General features: G+C 42.7%; 1 protein-coding gene and 1 long non-coding RNA gene across 11 annotated transcripts in view; one reads left to right on the plus strand and one right to left on the minus strand.

Moving 5' to 3' along the window:
- Positions 1-13: 13 nt before the first annotated feature.
- LOC130154492 (uncharacterized) lies at positions 14-10,225 on the plus strand. Of its 3 annotated transcripts, XR_008823763.1 has the most exons (4): positions 14-726; positions 2,536-2,816; positions 3,058-8,680; positions 9,527-10,225. It is a non-coding gene; the product is annotated as an uncharacterized LOC130154492 (long non-coding RNA). The 3 variants fall into 3 exon arrangements; XR_008823761.1 differs by lacking the exon at positions 14-726 and having other exon boundaries at positions 2,172-2,816; XR_008823762.1 differs by lacking the exon at positions 14-726 and having other exon boundaries at positions 2,172-2,816; positions 3,091-8,680.
- The window catches only part of CACNB4 (calcium voltage-gated channel auxiliary subunit beta 4), a 108,916-nt gene continuing 90,226 nt past the window's right edge, over positions 7,541-26,230 (minus strand). For 4 of the 8 annotated variants that reach the window (XM_056350614.1, XM_056350615.1, XM_056350620.1 and 1 more), the window contains 4 exons: positions 24,498-24,649; positions 21,395-21,490; positions 14,913-15,098; positions 7,541-10,929 (listed from right to left, as the gene is read on the minus strand). In XM_056350614.1, coding sequence (XP_056206589.1) covers positions 10,669-10,929; positions 14,913-15,098; positions 21,395-21,490; positions 24,498-24,649 — 695 coding nt within the window. In that variant the 3' untranslated portion in view covers positions 7,541-10,668. Of the gene's footprint in view, positions 10,930-13,503; positions 13,557-13,678; positions 14,292-14,912; positions 15,099-21,394; positions 21,491-24,497; positions 24,650-26,230 lie in introns of those variants that run through there. The other 4 variants (XR_008823759.1, XM_056350616.1, XR_008823760.1 and 1 more) reach the window with 4 other exon arrangements.

The raw sequence follows: 26,230 nt of genomic DNA on the forward strand, positions 1-26,230 counted from the left end.
CACGGGGGGTTGCCCTCGTTTGGCCCGGCCCTGGCCAAAATGCCGCTCAATTCCGCCACCAGCGGTGACCCGCGGAGCTGTGGCGCGGCCGCCGCCTCGGCCCCGGGCCCCCGCGCTGCCCCCTCGGCCCCGGGCCCCTCTGCAGCCGCGCTAAGGCCGCGTTGTGCCGGCAGGCCGCGCCGGCGGTGGCTCACCCCCGCCGAGGGCGTTCTCGCCGCCAGGGTTTGTAACTGGGGTCCGGCATCCCAAGGGAGCCGCGGGTGGGTTCCCCAGTGTTGGGCACGTCGTGGTTTTAAACACCGCTGGCAGGCATGGAAAGGAAGACCCACGGCTGCGCTTCTCTGAAAAAGTAAATTTAACTTTAGGGGAGAGGGTGTCAAAGAGTGAAACGGGTGGAACGTCTGGATTTGAAGTTTAGAAGGCGTCTCGCCGAGAGGTTGGCGTTCAAAGGCTTTGCTCCCTGCCACAGCCGTCCCAGTGAGCTCCTCCCCATGGAAAGCTGGCCAGGTGGCAGCTGAGCCAGCCTTGGCATCCACGGTCCCCGCACGGGATGGAGAGCCTCCCTCTGGAGATGGAGAAGCTCCTCTTGGGATGGGATGCCTTACTTGGGATGGAAAAGTCTCTCTGTCCTTAAAATCCTCTGGACACACTCATGTTCCTGAGAACCATCAGCATTACACAATATAAACCGTCAGCATTACACAATGCAACCTCCTGCCACCGACCGTACGTGTTACTACTGGCTTTTCTGCGCATTCCATCATGCCCTCTCACCCGCCCCACATCCTCCCTCTTTCCTGTCCGTGTAGGCGCTTACCACGGGCTCTGTTTTCGCCCTGCTCCTTTGCACACTGGCACAGCTACTTGCTCAGTTCTACCTTCATCTTTCCACATGGTGTCTGGCCCCCTTCCCATAGGACATGCTTCTTATTTCAGTTTTTCGCTTCTTCTAGCAGCTTTTATTCTGACAGCAGCTTCTTGCTTTTATTTTCTCTGCTGCAATATTGGCCCATAGTCAAAGTAGCAAGACCAGTAGTAAGCTCTTGAGTTTGTGTGTCTGTAGGCTTTCATGCTTTCTGTTGCTTAGAAGGGAAATATATGATCCTTAACAGTTGAAGAAAAAAAAGATAATAAACTGGCATGTCACAACTTTCATATGATAAAAATAAACCATGCACTGCACTAGTAATGGATCTGTTGTCATCCAGGTTTAAAAGAGCTAGATATAACGTATAACTGTCCGTGGTATTCATGCTTTACAACTTTTCCAGCCTTAACAATAGTGATGCAGTATCAGCTACCTAATATGACAGGGAAAACACAATTAGCCCAGACACCTTCTGGCTAGTCTGTGAAACCTTTGTCACCGGCAGTCTGTGAAAAAAAAATAATCTTTTAATATGAAAGTTGTTGACCATTTATGGTTTTGGTCCACTGTTTGAGTTTTATTGCTGCTTTTAAACCTCAGACATGACAATCAGCATGACTTTGGAAAAGCAGCTGTGATGTATCATATCATATCGTATAGCTGTGATGTATCATATCATATCGTATAGCTGTGATATATCATATCATATCATATAGCTGTGACGTATCATATTTGTGCAACGCACAAATACCCTTCTGTACTGTTCCGCTGCTGGAGTTACCAAGATTCCTGTACTCCTCTTCAGACAAGCAGGGCGGTCTGCCAGCGGAGCGCCACAGCTTTGGAGAAGCTGATGGGGGAAGGCAAAAGGGAAATCAAGGTACACAGCAGGAACTGCCGCCCCTGTGTTAGAGCTGCGTCACCGGGACGGCGTGTGACCGGCAGGTGAATGAAGCAGGTCCTCCCATGTGATACACTTTCCGCAAGTTCCACAGCATTCAGCCTGCAATGGAATTAATTATTCATTAGCTGTCAATTATCTCCCTTTCTGCCATACCTCAGCTGAGAATTTCAGATGAATACCATTCATTTCTATTCTCTGTTTTGCTGGTGTTAACAGAGTGAGCCTGAACCCTGCAGGCTTGTTCCAGGCTTAGGTAGGCTGCACAACCACATGAGAGGGTAGCAACATTCAATTAAAGCATTTATTTTGATTCTTTAAATAGCAGAGCATTGAGGTTACCCCCCCCACCCCACCCCTAGCATAGTTTTGTGGGTGGTTTTTGGTTGGTTGGTTTTTATATAGTTTTGTGGGTGGTTTTTGGTTGGTTGGGTTTTTTTGTTCTGTTAAACCTTGTGACTTACTGAAGCAGCTTCTAGAAACCTACAGCCAGCACCTGCTGGAGCCACGTCAGGCCATGCTGGACCGTACAGCCAGCGACCCTTGGTTCTGCCACGGAACACCCCTGATGGCCACCAACTTGTCTCTACCAAACAGCTGCAAAACCGGAGTGACATCTTTACAGGATGAATGAATAGACGGTGTATTTTAGCGCTAGGAAGCTAGCGTTAGGATCTCTTCTCTGGCTTTCCTCTGTTAGTTGAATTATTAAGACATCTGCTCGGCAGCCAGGTTTCACCTGTATTGCACTGCTGCTTTTTTACAGGCCAGCACTCACTGCTGGGCTTCCCATCGCTGCTGGAAGCTTTCTGAGAAAGCGCCTGAATTGCCGTGGCTTATCATCAATGCAGTCATACAATTTCCTCCTGGAAATTTGAGAAGCCTTTTGTGGGTCGCATACTTTTTGTTTCAGGCAACTGTAACGCAGACAGTGGGGTCATCTCAGCATTTCTGTTGCTGCAGAAGCACGTCATCTCCTGACGGTAGGATTTCACCGCTGGAGGGGAGAATACTTCGATACAGAAGAAATCCGAACACAGTGAGAAGGTAAGTGGCTTACGAACTTTTAACTTCCAAGATCATAAGAAAACAAACAAAAGAATACGTTTTTGCTCAGTTATATTTATTTGAAAGACCTTAAGCTTTTTATTAACAGCTTCGATTAAAGCTTGCATGCTTCCATCTGATTTTGAACACTTAGACAAGATAATTCAATTAAACAATTTTAAAAGCCCTGCGTGTACATCAGATATCCAAGAGCCAATGTTAATACACACCTAACATGCAGCTTACCTGGGAAGTGTCTTTCTGTCCTCCGAAGGCAGGCTCCTGACAGGAGCGCTGAGGAAGCGAGCCCACGGTGCGGCTGCTCATCGCGGGCACTGCCAGGCCCAGTCAGATGCGAGAGGAACGTCCCAACGGGTGAAACGTGCCACAGCCCTGCCGACGGCCACCACCGCTCTCCCCTCCAGCAGCACCAGCCCAAAGAGAAGGGCAGCGATAGCAGGGAGCCCCACGGCACAACACCCTGCCGAGTCTGGTGGGGCTCAGTACAACGCTGCACTGCCGTGTAGCTGGTTTGCTCCCCTGCTGCCGTACGGAGGCTGGGAGCACTGTACTTGCGGGGATTCTGGTGACTCTGCCAGGCTGCTGCTTGCTGTTACTCACTCTTTGGAAAAGGTAGCATGGAACTCTGCTAGAGGCAGCATCTTTCACTGCTTTCTTCTTCTCAGGATACTATAATCAGTATTTCATTTTTTTTTAATTATTCAATCCTTAATACCTCACGTCATTCTGATACTTGTTTCTGTCTAGGAACCAACTTTACATTAGTATGAGATCCTACTGAGGACCAGATCCAAAGACCATTAACATTCATGAGACTCCTTCAGCTGAGCAGTTGGCTGAAAGTATTTTACTTCTTGATGGAATAGTGAGATATTACATGTATTTATGCACTTCGGAGTTGCAGCTATTTAAGAGCAGATAGATTTAAAAATAAACATCATTTACTTCACAGACCAGATGCATCTCCCTCTTCAGAATCTCATTAATTTTTACTAAAAATGCTAACACGTGAAGCCGCTGCCAAAAGCTGTTGGCAAACAATACAAACACCGCAATGTTCTGAACAGTTTTATCAAGTGACTCTTCCGAGCTTTTTGCCAATCCTGAGTGCAGTATACAAAGAGACTTAAAAGACTTTTAAATGGTTTGTAGTTTTTTTCATTTATTGTAGAAAAGTTATTGTAATGCGGTTCATTTTTGTACATCTAAATTCCATAAAACAAATCCATAGAAATGAGGATACTATCAGCATGCAGTCTGCATTTTCTTTTTTAAATGTTTCTGATCACAAAAATACCACCACTTTTTTTTTTTTTTTTTCCTTTGAAAGCCACTAAAAGCAGAGGGAGAGCAAAGCATGCAACACTGTACACATTTGCATAGTATATTTTACCCAGCATGCCTTGTAGAATGCTACACATACAGTATCTATAGAAGTAAAAACAGAAAGGGGAAAATCAGCAGAGAACACGAATTTGTGGGTATTTTCTTTTTTTCTTTAGCAAAGGCAGTAATGTCTTTACCAGTGTGACTCTGAACTGGCTCCCAGTGAGGCTGGAGGTCACGCCATCAAGCTATCACTGGGAACCAGTCTGGGTGAGCGTCTGGCGATTTTCTGGGATCTGAGAAGCCCAAGGTCCACAAACTGCAGTTTGAATGACTGTTTTCATCTTCGTTCTTCACCCCTCTATTTCTCATGCATGCACACAATTTGCATTTTGCTCGAATCTCTTCCTCTGCTGTTCCGGTACAACATCGCTTGCTTTCTGTCTCTCGGCATGAGCAAGGAATCGGGCGTGTTTCAAACGTAAATACACCTTGGGCCTATAGCTGCATCCCTTAGCCTTACTTTCCCTTATGTTTTACCTGCTCAGCAGCATCAGTGTAAGTTTTGGGTAGACTCGTCCGCAGCTCTCAGGCTGGAACATTCTTCTCTGCCCCAGCTCCCGTCCCGTGCACGAGAGCACGTACCTCTGCAGCCCCAAGAAGGAACTCACTGGAGTATTACATTCCTGACCTTGGGCTACTAGTGTGTTCGCGGTATATTCATCAGTCATATGCCAAAATCTATACACTGGCCAAAATCAGAATTAATTAATGTAATTTCAGCTTTGAGGAGGAAATTAGCAGAAATGAATGCAGTGGACTTTCTAATTTTAAAAGGTACTCTTTTTTTTTTTTTTTCATTGATTAATATGGAAGGAATGCAAGTTATTGAAAAATCAATCACACAGGCAAAAGGCAAGGCTTCGAAATAAACCGCTGAAGTATTAGAGAGCAAGTTAAACTGATCAAAACTGCAATAAATCCACTGATGCTGGATCAAAAAATCTACCCCTCTTTTTCAAAAATACAATGCCAAATGCAATAGTGGAATTACTGTAAATTTGTGCTATTACAAATGTGCTTCTTTTTCCTTGCTCTGTTTTTACACCATTGGCAAAATATATTATCCTGTATGTACAATATATTTTCTCACTATATTGATTTTCTACTGCTTATACAGAGTAGAATTAATATCAAAGGGGACGGTGGTGTTAAATTTAATTACATTTTGTTTTTCAGGAAATATTGATAAGGCATATGATAACCGGAATGTGACGTTTATGGTCGGACCTTGCAAATACTGGCTCTGGAGAGGACAGTAGGAAACACTGTGTCCAGTAGGAAGGTGTTTGTAGGATCTAGTCCAGAGAGTAACTCATTGCCAAGAAATGGGAGGGGAAAAGGCAGATCTACTGAACGTCACCAAGCCCAAGCCCCATGCTCCTCCCAGTTTCACCACTTTCAAAGGAATAGAGGAATGACACACTCTTACTAACATTTTAAAATGATTTCTACCTTCTCCTAGAATTCTCTATATTGATTCACTTACAATATTTCTCTTGACTTCTTAAATGGATTCCACAAATAATAGAAAAGATCTCAACACAAATTTCAATACTAAGTAGCATTTTCAGCTCTTTGTCCAAGTTAATTCCTTACATATACTTTACACATTAAAAAATAAAGGGATATTTTAATAAGACATACCTTTATTTTTCTATATAAAATAAACTGGACTCGAATAACAATCTAACAAAACTTATTTGAATGAGTACTCTTCAAATAATATATTATCTTTTGGCATAATTTTAAAGACAGTGGGTACTTAATTTCCCCAGAGTTAAAACTGGCGACATTACAGTATCTTGTGGTCTTGTTACTCTTTGTAGAACTACTACTGGAAGGAATGAGCGGTAACTGCAACAAAATAACATGGTAGCCGAATCCCACCTATACAAACTTGTATTAATACCAACTGGGGTACTATAACTCAATTTTAAAATACACTTTTTTAGGAGTGAAACCACATTTGTATATATGGAACCTTACAAAGTATGCATCTGATTATTTAGTTTGTGGTCTCCAATAATTTTCTTCAAAAAGAAAAAAAAAGATGAGCATGGAATCAGGGACAGGCTTCAGAAGCACTGAACTTGTAAAACAAAGTACAGCAGAGGACACATTTAATACGTTCTTAAAGAAAAAATGACTAATGAAAGCCCTAACTTACTGAAACCACCCTGCTATAAAGTAGCAGTATTAGCAATATTATTTTGAGACTGGCAATGTCAGTAAAGATAGGAGATTCTGGCATGTTCCAGAGTATGGTATTGAGACCAAACTGAATTCGGAAGATTTGCAGTCAAAGGCAGCTCGAAGTTACAGCCTGGGCACATCCAGAGGAACGACCACCCCCTTGCCTACTGCCACCTTTCCTCCTTTTTCACTCTTAAGTATGTATTAACAGTCACTTGAAAAGCCAGGAGTACAAAAGGTTAACCCCCCAATACCAACTTCAGAAGCAGCTTTCACACCTGGGGAAACCCCAGAAACCGTTTCTCTCCTCCTTGCAGCACACCCAGCTCTAACGCGGTACCATCCGCGGCGCGTGGAGCCGCCCCAGCCCCCGGCACGCTTCATTCACCTGGGTCCCTCCGTCAGGTCAGAACCGCGTGGTGCCAGCAGCAGGCCGAGCGCCCAGCAGCTGAGAAACGGCGTGATCAGCAAGAGGTAGCAGCACTTGCTTCAGAAATTGCTCTTGCTTATCAAGCACAAAATCACGGTCCCCCCGATCTCCATGGCAAGACGATTCCTCAGGATAATCTGGGTGCTGGGCCACTCCGCACTACCAGTTCTCAAGCAGAACTGATCTTTGTCAGACCGACCTGTTCAGAAAACGATCATCTAATTTGGCCACTGTTTATAAACTACAATTTGATATAGAACAGCTTTAGTTGCATTTCTTTAAACTTAATTTTGTAATACATCCAGTTAGAAAACGTCAGCTGTTGTGAGGTGCACATCCCATGGGATCAGTGTTAATCTACGGAACTAGTAAAAGAAGCTGCGCATCTGTTACACGCAGCTTGCCAAAAAGCAAGTATTTTAACTTAACGGTTTAACAATTAATTGTCTTTGAAGTGGCTTCAAGATTTTTAAAATGCTTTGTTAATTCATCCACAAACATATGAATGCACTGACATATATTGTCTTTAGATATTGAGACCGTTGTTATCACCTTTATTGGCTAAATCGTCACTAATCAAAAGTGGCCTAATGAAAAATTGGGTAACAACAACAAAAACCTCCGGAAAAAAAATCCATGTATAAACATTTCTAAAATCCTCTGTATAAGCCAGAGCTTAGGAACAGAACTCTGATCTTTAATAATATTTTAATAACCAGAAGAAATGGTACAAGGACTGGAAAATTAGTCTTACTCGTATTCATTCAGGAATACATGAACTTCACAATTTTATATAGCGCCATTGCATAATAAATCACAATACAGCTGGCTAGCATTGCTGAAGTTCTAATACAAATACTATGAGTTAACATGTCCTGATCAACATTGCAGCTTTTACGGATTACCGTGTTTCCTAAAAATAATTTACTTTGTAAAATAAAGCGTTCCCATAGCTTGTATCTAGAATAAATTAATGATCTATTAGCATGTTTAGTATATTTGTACTTAAAGATATATCTATCTTCAAAGAATAAAAAAAACAGCAAGCAAGGAGACCTGCTGGATCACTTCTAACTGGTTTCTTATATTAAAATGGAATAGGCCGTGGGAGAGGAGAGGGTAAACTGATTACATACAGTAGTAAAGTAAACGTAAACCCACATAATAAAGGACCTTGATGTGTTCTTTCAAGACAATACATGACTTCCCTCACAAGCTTGTTTTTATTAGAACAAACAAAGTTTTGGCACTTCAGATGTTGCAGGTGATGGAATTTGTGCATACGCGTTGTGTAGATCTTTCCCTTTACTAGCGTGACATGGAAGACTTAAAAACAAGGCTCCAAAAGGCTCTCGAAATAAATGACATTTTTGTCTAGGAAATGATAAAGCAGTAACTTTGTTTACTAGAAAATATATGTAGGTGCTTCGCAGCTATCTGCCATTAAAATGCAAATATCTTCAAGCAGTTAAATGATCTGATCCCTAACGCTACTACAGAATAAAGATAAACAGCTGTCTAATCTAGGTTTATACATCTCAGTGCATCCTTTGCAATTAATACTTTAATGCACACAAACAAGAAACTTATTAAAGCTTATAGAAAAAAATGTTTTGCCTAATGCCTTCTTTCTCATGCAGGTATGTGTGCTGTACATGTAACAAAGATTTGTAAAAATTACTGGAGAATGCTCCACTGTGCTATAGCAGAAAATATTAAGAGAAGGCAGCTGAAGCCACCATTCCCAGACCAGATCTTGCCGCGCTTTCTCAGCCTAAACGCTCTTTTGGAATCTGCAGACATTCAGCCTGAGAAAATCTGACAGGATCAGGTCTGTCATACCCATTCTTAACTCTGTTACTCCAATGGATGCAGATATCTTCTTTTTTTCTTGGTAAATGGCCCATTCCAATCATCTAGTGGTGCTGAAGGCTGCCTTTTAGCCAGTGAAGTTGTTTCAAAAATTAATCATGCATCTGCAATCTTTTAATGCTGCTAGAGATGTACAAAATTTTTGGCTGTACCAGGTATGAGATGAATTACTTTTCTCATTGTTAATGTCAAGAAGATAACCAGACTCAATGGTAGTGGAAAATACCAGTGATCTTTGCTAACTGGTCCAGAAAGTAGAAGAAACTGTAATATTCAGGAAATTCATTTAGTGCTACATGCTTTTAAAGCCTATGTTTAGCAGGCTTTGGGAAGAAAATAAGCAAATAGAAAAGTTAATGATCCTCATTTTTGAAAAACATGGTTTTGACATGAACCTGCATTAAAAAAAAAATGCACGTTCAGCGTAGTTCTGTCAGTTTTAGAAAATGCACGCAGTGGGGAATTTCAGGAGTCTGCTTCAAGATATCAGTGGGTTGTACAAAATGGTCAATTATGGTAAATTTTTTCAATCATACTGGATCTAAGGCTTCACCAATCATGTAAGACATAAGGTCTGATCACATAAATTTATCTATTCAAAGAAACTGAAGTGATTGTTAGGAAGTAAGGCAGCAGTATCTTCCAATATTTATCGTAGTTCTTTGAATCAACAACATCAGCTCTACAACTTTACTGTGAGCAATTTTTTTCCAATACTCCAGTTTTATTGCAAGCTAATTCTGACCAATACGTTATTTTAAATGTTCATCATTTATGAATATTTAACTCCACTCCCTTCCCTCAGATCAGTGAAATTTAAACTGATCTTCTGGAGAGTTCTTGTGCGATGCTGGAATTTTCAGACATTCAAAGATGGATTTTGAAGGATGTAACATACAGGTAGGTACTCAGATGTACTGGAATGTAGGTGCTCTACACACTGGGTAAGAAGAGTGTATTGTTTTCCATTTAAAAATGCAGAATACTAAAAATGGGAGAAAAAATACAACGTATCTATACACTCATGTTCCATTTTGGGACTACTAGCTGTATTTAGGTAAACAAGAAATAAAAATTTAAAAAAAGACGACAATTCTCAACCTCTAACCACACAAACTATCCTTAAGTTTGTTAATTTCCCTGTTTCTGTTTCCCCTTATCCTGCCATAGTTCATCATTGCTGACCGCAACAAAAATGTCAGTACTGGCTAAACGAAAGAAATCATTTTGCTGCAACATTCATGCCAAGTCTAAAAATAATTTCAAACTGGAAAGGATTCTGTAACTGCTGCAATAATTTGTGATATTTGGCACTCTCAATAGTTTACATTTGGTTTGTCTGAAAAAGCCATTCTGGAAATAAGTAGTTAGAATAAATCCTTTTATTCTAACTTGAAATGTAAATTGAGCTTCCAGCAAACAAATACTGTAGCTGACTTTCTGGCTTCTAGTGGATTGTAATTTTCAGATTTTTCATTTGTTGTTTTTCTTTTTTTTTTTTTTTTTCAACTGATTGCAACATGCTCAAGTCGACTTTCCAGTCAATTCACCCGAATTCCAACAGGAATTGGTTTATAAATTGGTTCCAACTGGAACTGGTCATTTGGAATTTCCAGCACCGGAAATTATTTTATAAGTGCCTTGATAAGTACCCTAAATTACAAATGGATGTGTCTAATATCTAACGACAAGAAAAAGTATGGCTATAAATGGCAAATGCTGTACTAAAAAAAAAAATATATCCAAAAAACAATCTATATGATTGGGCATAAATGTAAGGGCATGGTAACTTTTTTTTGCCCCCTACTTAACATCAAATGAGAGCAGAGTGCAACTTCAGTATAACCGCGTTACATCTGCCAAATTAAGATGATTTTTTTTTTTTTCCTAGCTACGTTATGGCAAGTTATCAACTGATGAATACTATTTTTCCCCAGGTTCTTGAACTCAAAGCCTATGTCGTGAATCATGGCTATATCCTCCAGGGGATCCTCGGTTCCTATGGGGTTTGTAAGTGTCCTGGTATGAGTCAGAGTATTCTTCTTCCACTAGAGGATAGTGATCTCGGCTGTGTTGGGAACTGGAAGACAAGCGGTTCCTGCTCTTCCGAGCCCTTTCATTGTGGTAATTTTCATCTGAGGTCATTAGACTTCGTCGCTCAATTGGAGAGTTCTCTGCAGAATGGCTGCTGTGCCTCATACGCTGGCTCTGCGAGTGCCAAAGAATCCATGCATTAATACAGACAAAGTATTTTACAATTTTTAGCTTGTTTTGAGACTTATTCTGAGGTCTGTCAGTATCCATCCACTTTTCTGCTATTCCTTTTACATTAAAGTCTGTATGCTACAGGAATGGGTTACAAGGACAGCCTGGTTCCTAGAGCTGAAAGCAGACCAAACGCCGTATTACAGTGTGTGCCTTGCGGAATTCACCTTGTCAAATATTACAGGCCATTTAGCATGAAAAGTGAGCTGATGTAGTCAGCATTTATCACTTTTCTCTGATCATGAACATAACATTCATGCTTCTATTCTTAGAAAATTTTGAGCATTGATTTACGAGGCTTTAGAAAACATCTGAGGATGTTTGTTGTGGGGTTTTTGTTTGTTTGGTTGGGTTTTTTTAATAGGTGCAGCTCTGAGCCCTATTTAAAAACCTTCGTATGACCAAATGATGGACTGCTAACCGGGCAACTAAGGGATGGCTGAAATGATTAGATGTTAACAAATTCTTTCAACTAAAGCATAAATATTTTAAATATGTTGACAGAAAGTCCTTTTTTAAGATAATTTATTAATTCAAAGGTTTAGCCTTTGCTATCCTCACATCCCCATAATGTGCTACATTTGTCACATGAACAAAATTAGTTCACGGTTTTTGCCAGCAAACTGGCCCAATGAAGAAACAGCCTAAAAAAAATATTTTGTTTGCTGTCATCCCATTTAAACCTCTCAAGAGTATAGCCTTCTCTCAGAACAAGCTCAGTCACTGCTTTCTCTAGATTACACACCCAGTGTCGTTCTCCTGATCCTGGACCTGCCAAGAGAAGGCTGCCGCGATGGCTGCGCCCTCGCAGCCTGGGATTCCCTGCACCGTCTGCTCCTCTCTGTCCTGAGATGTGGCCGATGCTCTCTGTGCTGTAAAACCTCCCCTCTACGGCTACGCCCTCTCTGTACGGCAACTGTTTAGCTGCATCATTTATCACAAAAGGCTCGTCCGCACGGGGCAGGACTGTGCCGATGGGGTACGTTTACAGCAGAGCAGGTACAAGGCTGCAGCTCCTTCTGCCGTTGGTGCTCCCAAGGGTACTGAGAATTCCCACGTAAGGAGCTGGTACAGGAAAGGTGCCCTTCTGCAAATTCACATGCTCGGCTACCAGAAGGCAACTTCTGCCACATTATCCCCACGTCTTCCTTATAGCAAACCATGTTTTAGTAGTGATTCTATGTCAAAGTCCACGTATTTTCTTCACAAATGGTACTCCTCATATTTATACAACCTAGGCATGTGATTTTGGTATATGATCACCTCATCAACTGCAACTTTTAACTTTCTGTGCTCGGAGCCTCTGTCTTCACTGTAGTAATTTACCTCTCTGGCTGCAGCCTGCTCCTTTCTAGAAACCTTCCCGTTTCCCTGCCTCGATTGTGCAGTCATTCTGATCCTGCTGTTTACCTCCTCAGAGGTGGAAGCGTGGGACAGAGCTGGTGTGGTTACATGCTGGTCAAATAACTTTTGATCCTGCAGTGCAACTGGAATGCTAAGCTGCGTTACGTTTTCTGCAGTAATGGACTTAAAATGCAAATCCCCTGGAGCCTAAGAAACACATATCCCCAAAACTTGGAACTACAGGAATTAAGTCCATTTGCTGAAATTAGACTAAACTATGCAGGTTTAGAGCTAACAAGGGATTAGACACAAAGGCAAACGAACGGCCCCTAGGAGATAGCAATGACAGAATTTACCCTTCCTGCTGAGGACTGCAAGCATACCCAGCTCAACACCGACATCTTCCCCTTCCGAGCAAGGTCACGACCACGGACCAGGCAGTCACTGGCTTTGGCAGACACACCACACAGTGCCATGGGACACAGTCAGAGCGTGCTGCGGCATACACCCTCCCTTTTACTGTGACTCTTCTGCATCTATGCCATTTAACTTCAGCCTGATGACCTTCAGGAAGTCCAAAGACTTAAGTTACATTGGGAGCTTCAATTCTCGGTAAAGTCCAAGCCACAACCAAGTGAAAAAGGGATACTCCTAAGTCCTGATTAGGTGAAGCGTGTACAGATCGTCCCAGCAAATCTGTATCGTACTCAGGTGTGGCTGTTACACGAGGCTCTGGGCTTTGGGTATTCGGTTTCCCATGGTATCAGGCGAAAAGGAGTCACAAGGTCATAAGTAGTATAAATTCTTAACATATCATAAGCACCTAAGCTAGATTAATTCCTAGGATTTGCGTGAGTGCTTTATAATTACCATACCACATCATTACGGTTAAAATTGATGCAAATCCTTCTGAGGCCTTGAATTAGTCTAAAACCTCTAGGTGGATAAGCACTTCAGACGATGGAAGTCTTTACTGCGAGATAACCACGTAAAACATCGGAACCCTGTAAACGGGCCCGAACACGTAAGCGGCACTGAAAGCCAGATCTTGCAGCCTCTAGCTGGGCATCATTCGCTCAGGGAGAAATTTACCCCTCTGCAGAGAACTAGCACCATTCAAGTCCCACCTAAGCCTTCACAATTAGGGTGAAGTGGGGATTAAGTGATGCATACCTTCAGCCAGCCCACTGCACAGGGGTGATTTTCATCTTCAGTGTGAGTTTTCCCTAAGTAAATGGAGCAACATTTCACAGTTACTGCTGGTGTCCATTGATCAGAGAGAAATAAATGCCTGAAAAAAATTCTGTGGATACACCCAGTTTTCAAAATGAAACTGAAGAGATGAAAGTTCTGCAGATGGCATTTTATTGTCATGAAGGGATGGAGAACTGAAATTTTAAGGCAAGTGAAAATGGAAACAACAGTTCACATGTGCATGTTATTAGTAACAGAACAGTGCTTGTGCATTCAGCCAGTCAGGAAACGGTGACTTACTGATCCTAATAAAATCAAGCACAGCATTAGGAATGTGAGTATCGAGTATCATGCACCTTCAGTGAAGTGCAATTCACTCACGGAAAAAACAGCTTTATGTTAATTGAAAACACTGAACAATGCATCATTTCCTTCACAATTGTTACCTGCTTCCAGATACTCTACAAGCAGAATAGAGGTTAAATGTCAGGTGAAGTACTGATTAAATGTAATTTGCTCAGTTCTACTTTCGACACACATTAGAAAGTGCACACTCCTAGAAAGTCACACACACACACACACACACAGAACTCCTTCCAAAGCTTTCAGACTGCAGTTCACTGCAATCCTGATCTTCTCAAGCATTCGTAACTGTTAATCAAAAAAACATTTTCTGTTTTCGAACTTAGTAAAGCACGTACTTCTCATTAAGGACTATTTACATGCCACGTTTGAAGTTTCAAAGTTCAGCCGTTTTTGAGCTATCCCTGTGGAAAAAAATGGTCAGAATTTTTTTCAATGGGTAAAAAAAAATATTTCATTCACACTCAAAAAGGTGAAGGCATTTTGCTGATACAAGAGACAAGTATGGAAGTTTTTCACCCAAAAGTGAATGTTTTGTGAAGTTATGAGGGTAGAAATAAAAGGGATCATTACAGACACTGCTCTGCATTCTTAAATACAGTAGCTGTTGGCTCAGCTGCTGTGACATGCTGCACACGCTGCCTCTCAATCTGACAGGGTCTCATTTGCAATGACTTTTTTTGCAAATTTAAAAAAGGCCGTTTTCTAATATGGCTGTAATACCACTTGACAATGTCATTTAACTCTTCCTCAGGTACTCACTCCTTGCCAGAAAATTTATGGCCATTTCATTTCCCATTAAAGCAAGAGCAGTCACAGTGCTTCAGCACTCAGCTGACTAACTCCTCCATTTGATTATGGGCCTTAGCTTGCCTCCTCCCTGCTGGCAGTGGCCAAACAGCGAGTAACAACGAATGAAGCAAATCTCCGTTAGGCTACATAAAACATATTACACTATTTTCCCATAGATTTAAAAAACCCACCTGATCTGCACTGGTGTTTGGGGCTGAAATGTGTTTTCATACCTGTAATCCAGAGATTGCAGCAGGATATGGTGAAAGTGCAGTGGATCCTAAATTTCGCCCAAGGAGAGGAGTCATGGGTGTGCTACTGGTGGTGTGAGTAGCACGCCAGTATGCCTCAAGATATTCTGCCAAGTGTTCGCAAGCATCTTCAAGCTGATTTTCATCCAAAATTACATCAAACATTTCCTGATCACAACAACAAAGTTTGGTTCATTACAATGTTACAGATGAAAAGAAAGAGATGTTAAACAGTTCTCATCACACTAATCCCTTAAAATTCAGTAAGTCAGAATCTGAGCATGTGATTGCAAAAGAAAATTACACAAGTGGGTTCATAAGGTGATCAAAAGCCAAACCTCTCAGAACTCACTGCATCCTTTCAGCAAGGTTCCCTAGATGTTGCGCGAGCCCTACCATGCTCACAGGCACAAGCCTCCTTTAATGAATTACGTGTTTTGCTCTGCGACAGAACTGAAGCCAGATGTCAGGTAACGCAGCGGTGCTTTGCATTGGTTTTGGACCCAAGGACTCACGCATGCTTCCCTCACCCCAACTGTGAACACACTTCCAGTGTGACGATGCCGCTAAACCCATTTCCCCTTCAGCGGACGCAGCGTGCGGTTGCGTTAGCAGCAGTGTTTCTGCTTCAGCAAGGCTGCTGCAGGACACCCAGCCGGTCAGGTACCTGCAGCTGGGAATTCTTCAGAGACTCTCTCCGTGCACTCTCTTTAAACCACCTTCATTTACGCCTATCTGGATAGTCTCGCCTATCTGCTCTCAAACCTGCGAGACCATGGTACGGCGTTTTTCCCTACTCATCTGCTCAGCAGAGGACGGGTACCTGACCGCTAGTGACCAGGTTCTGGTGCTTCCTCAGAGCTGCTCGGCACGCAGTCCGCAGAGCGGCTATTCACCACCGAACGGGGAAGGATCCAAAGCCACTTTCAAAGCCGGCTTCTGCGCTACCCAAGAAGGCTAAGGGACACCCTGCAATGTCTTTAGATGATCAGCGTGACAAGTGCTGATAACAAACAGCTGGTCATACACCACCATAAACTGAGTCCCCTCAAGAGAAACATATTTTCAGCAGTGAAATTTCGTACCTCATCTCTAATCTTAACTCACACCTTAGTGGAAAAAAAATATTGTGAAAATAGCACAGGAAATTAAAAAAAAAAAGTGCAGGCGTTGCAGGTGTTAAGAGTAATCGATGCAAAGCACAGGCTGCTTTTCCGCCATGCATATTTATAGATCTGTCCAATATACATAGAGCTGACATCTCTAGAATAAGATACAAAACAGCACGGTAAATTTATCATAAACTTTCATCACGCAACTACCTTCTGCTCAAAAGTCTGGTCCAGAACTTATTAATACTAAAGTCATTTTATTTATTTTTTAATTTATTCTCTCTTACTGGCATGGTTGTGAAATGTTTTTTCCTCCTCTACCAGCACAGAGTTTTCTTCTAAGAAATCTCCTAACACTACATCCTTTAGTCAAACTCAGTGATTACTGCTGCCTGGTTTGCTTCTTTATTTATCTATACCCTTTACACCCTCCTTTGCTATTTAAACACATGTTGGAACACTATATATCCCATTGTATCACTCACCTCATCATTTGTGGAAGAAGTTAGTAATTCATAGTTAAGTTATGCAACAGAAGAATGTGATTTGCTGACATACTACTTTGCTTTGGAAAATATTAAAACATTACACTTAGAATACACGTTTCTTCTTAAATAAAAGATGAATATTGTCATTTTCTGGTCTGAGACTGGTAAGCAGTTTTCCTGCACTGCTCACTCTTCTCATAGCCAGCCATGATTTGAGGGCAGCTCTGGCTGTCTATCCAAACCTCAGCTTTGCAGGTTGCAAAGCGCTTCTGTCTCAAGGCATATTTTCAGCTGTACGGGATTTTAGCAGTAAGCAGATCAATTTCTAACACCCTCCAACCTCCTCCCTTGCTAAACTTGGGAACTGTCAAATTTCTTTTTAGCCTGGATCGGTTAATTCAGAGAGCTCACAAAATGCTGTACTGGCAGAACTAAATGCGCTGCAAGGCGAGGTCAAAGAGATCAGCGACGGGAACGCCAACACTGCTGCCGATGGCTTCCTTTCTTCTGAGAAATGCAGAGTTAATACTCTAGCTAACACACCTAAACCACCCGGGTCTGTGACCGTCTGTAGCTTCATGTGGTATTTTGACAGTGATCTCAATTAAATTGAATTTAGGGAAGAAGAACTTTTAACAGCTGCAGTAAAACTGTCAACTTTTTAACAGTTAATGGTAAAATAACACCAGGACTGGTAATAGTGAGCCTCTCAGGCTGTCATTTGAAGGTCACCTGGTAAAGCTGTAATGCTGGCAGGATCCTCATTCCAGGGCTCTACAGTGTTTTACAGGGGAAATAAATTACAGAGACAGCACTCAGGTTTTTTCTTGCATTTAACAGTTCTGCTCATAGCTAAGCTGCATTTGCTCTATTTCTACGTATTTGGGAGGAAAGAATCTTGTAAGGAGATCCTTGTATGTAAGGGTCATGGATTAAAGCAATTTCTTCGCAGCTTACCTTACAATGCATTTTATTCACTGCAATTTCTTACAACACGTGTAAAATTGCTATCATACCAGCATTTCTATATACTAGTATTTCTTAAGTGATATACATCAGAGCAGTGGTCTTTCCTGAGAAGATAAAATTAGTTGCCACTGTCCTCTGCTATTTATTTTGGTTTACTGTATAACCAAAATACGTGAAACATTTTAGGTGCATTATCAGCATATTTATGTTATCAGCACAAAATAAAAATCATGACTACAGAGGCATCCTCCTCACCCACAGGAATGCTCAGGAGAGGGAGTGTAAGAGGGACTGAGCCTCAGGCATAGCCCAGAGTTAGTACAGCTAAGGGCAATCCCAAAATGCACCCTTACCCTCTGAGGTCAGGGAAGGTGAGCCCAGGCTCTGGGGGAAAAGATGCCCCAGACACAACTGCAAGCATGGAGACAGACTCAAGAAGGAGAAGGAATCTGAACTTGTAGACATATCTGGTGTACTGACTATTTTTAATAAAACCAATGCATTTTAGTTCTGCTAATTTCTGGTATTTTTTAGGTTATGCCAAATAGACTGGAGGGATACATACCCTCTCTTGCATTGGCATGAATCCAGGAGTTCCAAAAAAAATAAACAAACCATAACAAACTGTATATAACTAGCATGTTTAACGCTGTATGGGTAGTACAGTTCGTGTTTCTTTGAGCCATATCACATTCCTGCTTAACAGAGTCATGCAGTGATAGGCACGCTAAGTACTGGCTTGAGCAGCATCAGTGAAAGATTAGCAAGGAATTAATAATGAAAGCAGTTCCTGAACTTAAATATGCCAAAAAAGACAGCTATTTTTAAAATGTCTAGACACACAGCACCATCTGATTACTTAAGGCTGGCTCTCAGCAAATGAAAAAAAGTGAGGTTTTAAAGTGTCTTCACTTTAAACAAATACTCCTCTTGCAGGTATTTGAGCTGCAAAACACATGAAGCAGGTCACAGTGCAGAGGACAGACAGCGGTGTCTTTGGTCTTAGCAGTATACTTTTACTTAATTAAATCATGGATCAACCTGGTTCTTTAAACTTTACCAAGACTGTCATCTCCCTTTGAGTGCTCCAAGTCAGCAGTAATGTTCTTGAAATCAAACAGCGCAAAACCGATCAGACAGTTTCTGCAGAAGGCTGTTGTGCAAGTCAGAGTGGAAGGCAGCCTCTGAGCAAGTACGGTTACATGTTTGATATCTGGGCACTCAGCTTTGGAAACTGTTTTCTTACCCAGGTGGGGGTCTCGCTTTGTTGCCTTAGGCAACAAAACAGAATTACAGGACTGGGTGTTAAGGCAGAGTTTACTAGATCCTGCAGATGGTCAATCTTAAGTGCCACGACACAAGGGACAAGCTACAACACGCATGTTGACGCTGCATGCTGTTTATTTCAATCAATGCAGCTACTTGCCTCATTTCAACTGAAGTGAGCAAACCTAAGTGGAGTAAGAGGTAATCACTGTGTAAAGAGCAAACAAAGCTGTGAAACATGCACAGGCTTCTCTGTGCAGGTGGAAAAATAAATACACCTTTCAAATGTGAAGGATGTGCAGTGGACTGTTCTGTGTGTAAGCTCGGTAACAGCTCGGTGTAAATACCACAAGCCATATTCAAACCGGTGCAGGTGCAACTCCCATTTAACTTGGCTCACACACGTTAAGAGTCAGGAAGTTACATGCTTTTATAGAAATGATTTTGTACTACAGAAAAGCCTACAACTTTATTTTAGTTAACGGACCCTGAACGGCTCACAGGAGATCTCCATCATCATTTGAAGAGATAACAACTGAGTAGAAAATTACGTGTGAGAAACATAATATAGCTGAGCTCTCCAGAAGAACTCGAGATGGCTTGAACATCTTTCAGTGCTGCTCAAAATGGAAAACACAGATGAGACAGTGAGCAAAGTCATCTACAGTTACTGTAACCAGAAGCTTACAGGTCTCTGCAGTAACACAACCAGCTGGATGGATATGCAGTCGGCATCTACCACTTTTGAATGCTGGGCACCTGCAAGTGGTGCTGATGGGGCAAGAGGGACAGCAGGAGGATGGATGCAAAATCCACACCTGCCAGGGAAACAGCAAGCTGTCGGGGACACAGTGGGCACTGCAAAAGATGTATTTAACTAGAGAAATCGAGATACACCCCTGCACACATACACACACCAGCACTTTTCTGGATTATTTAAATTCTTGCTCTGTATCAGGCATTGGACAAATGTGCATCAGATCACTCATTCTGGACACGTTATTAAACTGTTCCGCATTTAGTTAAGGAAATCAGACATCTCAGTCGAGCCTGTTACCTTTTTTCTCTGCTTTCAAACATTTCAGTGCAAATCTAGCCTGAACATACACCAAAATGTCAACCAGCGGGCAAGAGGAGAGACAAAGAGAAAGTTCTCTGCAGGTCTTCCTTTCTGCTGGACAGAGTGCCACTGTTCCCACCACAGCAGCTCTGGGACATGAGCGGCATGAGAGCACTGGCCTGAAGGAGATGTAGCTCAGCCTCAATTCCTACCAACAGGAACAGTTAAAAAGCAACACCTATCACTATAATTTAGGAGAAGTGCCCAGAAATACCTGAATTATCTTTTTATGGCCGGTGAGGACAAGAGAGGAGGAGGCTGTAAAGTCTGATCTTAAGAAGCATAAAAAACCACATTAAGTTTCATGGAAATAAATCCTTGTGAATCACTACTCCAGAACAAAAGCTGCCTGAACTTCGTTATTTTCATATGAATTGAGAATAGAAGCCATCTGAAATGGAGGCAATCTCTTTAGGGCCTACATAACACAAGGCAAAGTCTTCTAGAAGCATTATCTGACCATTAGGGTCAGGCATTCATCCTGCTGATCTCAACTCCCAGCTTTCTTCCTAGATTGTTCCTAGACATTTCTTTCATCAGCGCTTTACCTATTTTAAACCAGAGAGTATGATCGTGGAAACCTTCCCACTGTCTATTCTGAATTTCTCTGAATCAGTGCAGTTTCTACTCACAGTTCTTTGGCATGAAAAAGATGGGCAATCGGCAAGCCAGGCTGGACTGTCTGACCCTTCCCCTGGTAGCAGCCTCTGCGTTACTACTCCAATGTTACGCACAGCTATTACACTGTGCCAAAAAATTTAAAAAAAAAAAAAAAAAAAAAAAAAAGGAAAACCACATCTGAGTTTGTTTCCACTGCGTGGCTTTTACTGTTACAGAAACCAGGCGTGGTTTTCAAAAATAGAAGCACGTTTGAGCTGCCCTGTCCAAACACCTGTACAGCTCTTCTGCCAACACCTGCCTGCCTATTCAGCTGTCCAGGACCAGCAGCCGGTTATCTGAGGTGAGTAATCAGTACCTTTGATAGAACAGTTGGTGAGCAGTGACTGTGCTCTGATGAGGTAACTGGCATGGTTTGGAGGTGCATCTGTGTCAGGAGGCTCAGGGATCACATACATGCAGGCACATGACTCACACCATACAGACATCGGGTCTGCACTCATTGTGCAGCTCAAAGAAAGCCCTCTGCAACCTCCTCTCAAACCAGAAGTCCAAGACTTCGGCCCTTTGGGACCTTAAAATAGCACTGCTCCACAAATGATGTCATTTGCTGATGTGCTAGTAGACCAGTTTTACCCTACACGTCATTTTTGACCTGTCACCTTGCCAAAGATCATAATAAACCCAGCACAGGAGATAATCAGGATGAAGGTATTAAACAACTTGTTTCTTAGCAATAAAAGCTGATCGAGAGTTGCAATTGCAGGGCTGTCTGAATCACCATAAAGTGAAGTGATAACGTATGAACTCGGCTATAATCATGGACCAGCACAGCAGAAATCTTTAAAACTCCACGTATCACAAGTTCTTTAGCCTTTCTTCCGTACTTACTGGTGGACATTGTGCAAGTTTATCAGCTGCCACCAACTGAACATTCAAGTGTTTACTTTGTGACTTTCCTCTAGATTTAATCAGTCGCTGCAAAACCTGACAGAGGAAAAGAGGAAAATGTGAGTTTTAAGAATTTTTTATCTCCATAAAGCTCAGACTGACACCCCACTGGAGGATTACCAAGTTCAGAAGCTCTCCATTATGTTCAACAAAATAGATAAAACATTGTCCTTGAATATAAGCACAAACCTTTCTGATAACCTCCCTGAAAGCTGTGCACAGTTTCCTCTGCATCACGTTTGATCCTTTGCAAATATTTCAAATGCAGTGCCAAATGGTGATTTTGTTTGGTTCTGCTTGAAGTAATAGGTTATTTTTGATAAATGTAATCTTCTAGAGGACCACAAAAATATATATACACAGAACTACACTGGATTGCTGGGTTGACTGTGGCACAACAGTAGCAGCATGCTATGCTGCGTAGCGATAATGCTGTAATCTGTTCTGAGGTGCGTTTTGGGTACAGAAGGCATTTTACACACACAAGTCACATTACTATTTTTTTCTTCTTTTTTCTTCCACTATGTTCATTACCAGAATTTAATGGGCCAAAAAGTCAGGAATCCTAAATTAGTTCTTTGTAAAATTTCACAGAAAATTACAGGTTGACAGGACAGTATTTTCTGAGTCGGAAGGACCTCTAGAGGCCTCTGTGCCAACCCCTCACTCAAGCAAGGCCAGCTGGATCAGCACGCTCGGATCCCTGTCCAGCTGAGTTTTGAACATTTCCAAGGAGACCCTAGGAGACCCTAGCACCTCTCTGAGCCAGGACTGACCCATCTTTGCTTGTACAGCCCAACATGCAGCTGATTCTCCGCTGCAAGAGCACAGTACTCACCCCGTTTAACTGCAATCCACCCAGACCCTCAGCCCGGCCAGCGGCAGGGGGCTACTCCAGCCCAGGGGCAGGACTTGTTATTTGCCTTTGCTGAGCTTCAAGAGGTTCCTGACAGGCCATTTCTCCAGCCGGCCAAGGTCCCTCCAGATGACAGCACTGCCCTCCGGCACATTAACCTGCCCCAGAAGTAGGTACTGTCCACAACCTTGTACGTTAACAAAAATGTTGAACTGTTCCAGCCCCGTTACAGATCCCTGAGTGACATTCACTGGTCGCCAGCTGCCAGCTGGATTTTGTACCTCTGATCAGCACCCTGAACGTGGCAGTCAATCCAGTCTGCCACGTCTCTTACAGTCCACGCTTATCCAGAGCATATCTCAGCAATCCGCCCGTGAGGATACTACATGCAGAGGACATCAAAGCATTGCTAAAGTAAAGGCTAACAACAGTCACTGCTCTTCCTTTGTCCACTGGGGTCATAATCTCATGACGGAAGACAGACAGGCTGGTCAGGCGTGATCTGCCCTGGGTAAATCCCTGCTGGCTGCTCCCAACCCCCTTTCTTGTCCTGCATGTGGCTGGAAACAGCTTCCCAGAGGATTCGCTCTGTAACTTTCCCAGGGGCTGAGGAGAGACTGACCGGTCCGTAGTTCCCCAGAAACAGCTTCTCATCCTTCTTGAGAATGGATGTGACATCTGCCTTTAACCAGTTATCAGGAACCTTCCCAGATCGCTATGAGCTTTAAAAGGTAATAAAGAGCAGCTCTGCGATGGAACGGGACTGCTCCTGCAGGGGAATCCCATCTGGTCCCTTGGTCTTGCACATGTCCAGTTAGTTAGGTGGTCTCCGCATCATCCTTCTGCTACTGTGAATCCCTGCCACGCTGCAGCGGGCCCACGCTTTCCCTGGCTTTCCTTCTGCTTGCCATGTTCTTACAGAAGCCCTTTTTGTTACCCTTAAGATCTCTTCCTAGTTCTCGCTCCAGCTGAACTCTGGCTTTCTGAACTTCCCCCCCGATGTATTCCTCCCAGGATGCCTGTCCCTGCATCCACCTTCTGTGTGCCTTCTTTTTGTGTTTAAGCTCGGGCTGTTCCCTGTTCATCCACACTGCTCTCCCACCCAGCTCAACACAGGAATAGAGCATTCTGGTGCTTGGAGGAAGCTGTCCATGAAGATCACAACAGCTCTCCTGAGCTTCTTTGTTATTCAAGACAAGACTTTTACAGGATTCTGCTGAACAGGTCCCTGCACAAGCCAGTTCTAGGGTCCACGTCTGCTACTCTGTTATTTGTACGGCTCACTTCTCTCGGGATCTGAAATTCCACTATCTCATGGTTGCTGCAGACAAGGCTGTCCCGGACCTTCTCAACTCTGTCCAGTTCTTCCATTTTCCCACCCAGCAGAAGGTCTAAGCAGACCCTCCCCCATCCTTTGCTGGTCACCTGCGCACAGCGCTCTGCCAGCTGGTGCCTGGCTCTCTGCAGACAGCTCTGATGTGCCACGGTGGTGACTCCAGCAGGTGTTGGGCAGCATCCCACCATCGCTGTGCTGATTCCATGAGACCCAAAGCCTCCGTCATGACTCCAGGCCCCCTTCTGCACTGACAGCCATGGTTGGGATGGGGTCCATGCTGCACTCCTGAGCTACAGTCACATTCACACTCCATGGCAGGAGCTGGCCAGCAGCTTGGCCATACTGGTCCAGACCCAGCTGCGGATGGTGTATCAACATGCTCCAGGAGGAAGCCTCACACAGGGTTTGTGATCAGCAGACTACCATCATTAACTGTCTGGGATGCAGGCAAAGGGCTGGGTGCCTTCTCTGAAGCTCAGCCTAAACTTAGGGCTTGTAGAGAGACAACCCAGGTTGTCTAGAGAGCTACAGGTGTGTTGGGGTAGGGAGGCTGCAAAGGGACTGCCAAGGGGAACTGAAAGCTGCAGAAAAAAATTGCTCATCAGGAATTTTTTTGTCTACCAAGTCAGTGGGTGCCTCATCCAGGGCTCAGCCTAAAGCTAGGTTAAGGTTTAGGGCAGAAAAAAGAAATTGCATCAGACATTCCCTTCTCAAGCCCTTGATTTAAAAATTTAACTTTTTTTTACTCTTCAGCTCTTAATTTCTTCAGGTGCAGATACGACACTGCTCGCTCCCACACTGCCCTCCAGGTCCCTCTCAAATGCCCATATTTTAAGGGTGAGATACATTACCTTTGGAGACGACACTTTAACATGGACAATAATTGGTGCTAAAGATGTCTTGATAAGTTGTGCAGGGTGATTGATAGTGTCTGCATCTAGGACAACCAGTTGTAAGGACCTTGCCAGCTCAAAGATTCTTTCAATTTCACTCTGTACTTCAGCTAGTAAAGGAAAACAAAACAGGTGAAAGCCATTCAACCCCAGCACATTGCTTAGACAAAAATATCATCACCCATTTATTTTCACAGAATATATACATTCAGTAAATGAACTCCATATGTGAATTAATGTAACTTCCATGAAATAACCTATTATTCAAGGCGATTTTTTAAATAAATATTAACTTTGAGACAATTCTGCTGCCTGAAAATACACACATACTATGTTCCTTTGTAGTATCAGTGTATTTAAACACTGGGTATAATTAAATGCATGTTTCTATTAACACAAAATAGACTTAAGCATATTTTCTAAATCTGTTAAATAGTGTAGGAGTAATACCATTTTTTTCATTTTAGATGGCAAGTGATGTATGGATGTCTCTTAAAACTTTTTTTGTTCTCAGATTATAATTCTGATTTAACTTAAACAAGAGTCTGTGTGAAAAGCAGAACTGCGACCTCCTAATTCTATAACCACAAAAAATTGTTTATGTTAAATAACTGACAGGGTATTATTTCAAAAGACACTAATGGCAACGTTCACACCAAATGACTTTTGTCTGAAGAAAAAGAGATTTATTTCCATGTAAATTTATTTCTGATATTCATTGTTCTGATCCTTCTTAATCATTCACATGCACATGATGAATTTTAAATAGATAAACTCAGCACAAATTGAAGCCTGTAAGTTACACTACCAAAGCACAAAAGAGCTGTATGTCAGCAACTCACATGCATTTAATTTGCCCAAGAGCTGTTCCACAGAGCAACACATGTTCACAGGCACAAGAAGATTTAGTGGTCACCTTTGCAGCACTTAATTTTGGGGTGCCTACTCCTGTACCAGAACGCCAACTGGCAGTGAAGCACCCTACAACCTATACCTCTAGTTCAAACAGCCACTCAGGATGTCAGAGAATTGGGTTTAAGAGCCTCTTTTTCCTGAGAAGACTGAAAACCAACTCCTCCTAGGACGGTGTCCCAGAGACCAGGTTATCGTAACTACATACAAATTTCCAGCCTTGTGAAAGAAATAAAAATTCATCGGGCCAGGGTAACCCAGCAGTCATGACATGGTGAGGAGAGGGTGTGATGACCGAGTCTCATGGCTAGACAGCAAAATTAAGCTATAACTGTTCAACATTAAATATAAAACTAGTCCCAGGGTCAGGGACAACGTATTTCTGTCTTGGCTGGGCAAGGTGAAAGGTCTTTGGCGCTTTGTGATGTGGAATTAAAATCACAGAGCTGAGGAGAGGGAGCTGTGAGGCCAACTCACCTCAGGAGGAAACAACACTGAGCCCACACCCTGCCTGCAGGCCCCCCCGACTCATCTTTTGCAAAGAGCAGTTATGGTCTAGCCCAGGTAATTGCTTAGCACGAGGCTAACACAGTACATTGTGCTGTTGCCCCTCTGCAGTCAAGAAAAAATTGTCTCCCATTTGAGTACGTGAAATTCAGAATTACACATTATAACGCTACAGACACATTTACAATGGCAGAACTGATGACATCTTGAAGGCTGAAATCCTGTCACTTTCCATGGTGTGTAACCATGTTCAGAATTACATCTGTGTCAAT

The sequence above is a fragment of the Falco biarmicus genome, chromosome 8 (assembly GCF_023638135.1).
Source record: "Falco biarmicus isolate bFalBia1 chromosome 8, bFalBia1.pri, whole genome shotgun sequence".
In the NCBI taxonomy this organism is placed as follows: Eukaryota; Metazoa; Chordata; class Aves; order Falconiformes; family Falconidae; genus Falco; species Falco biarmicus.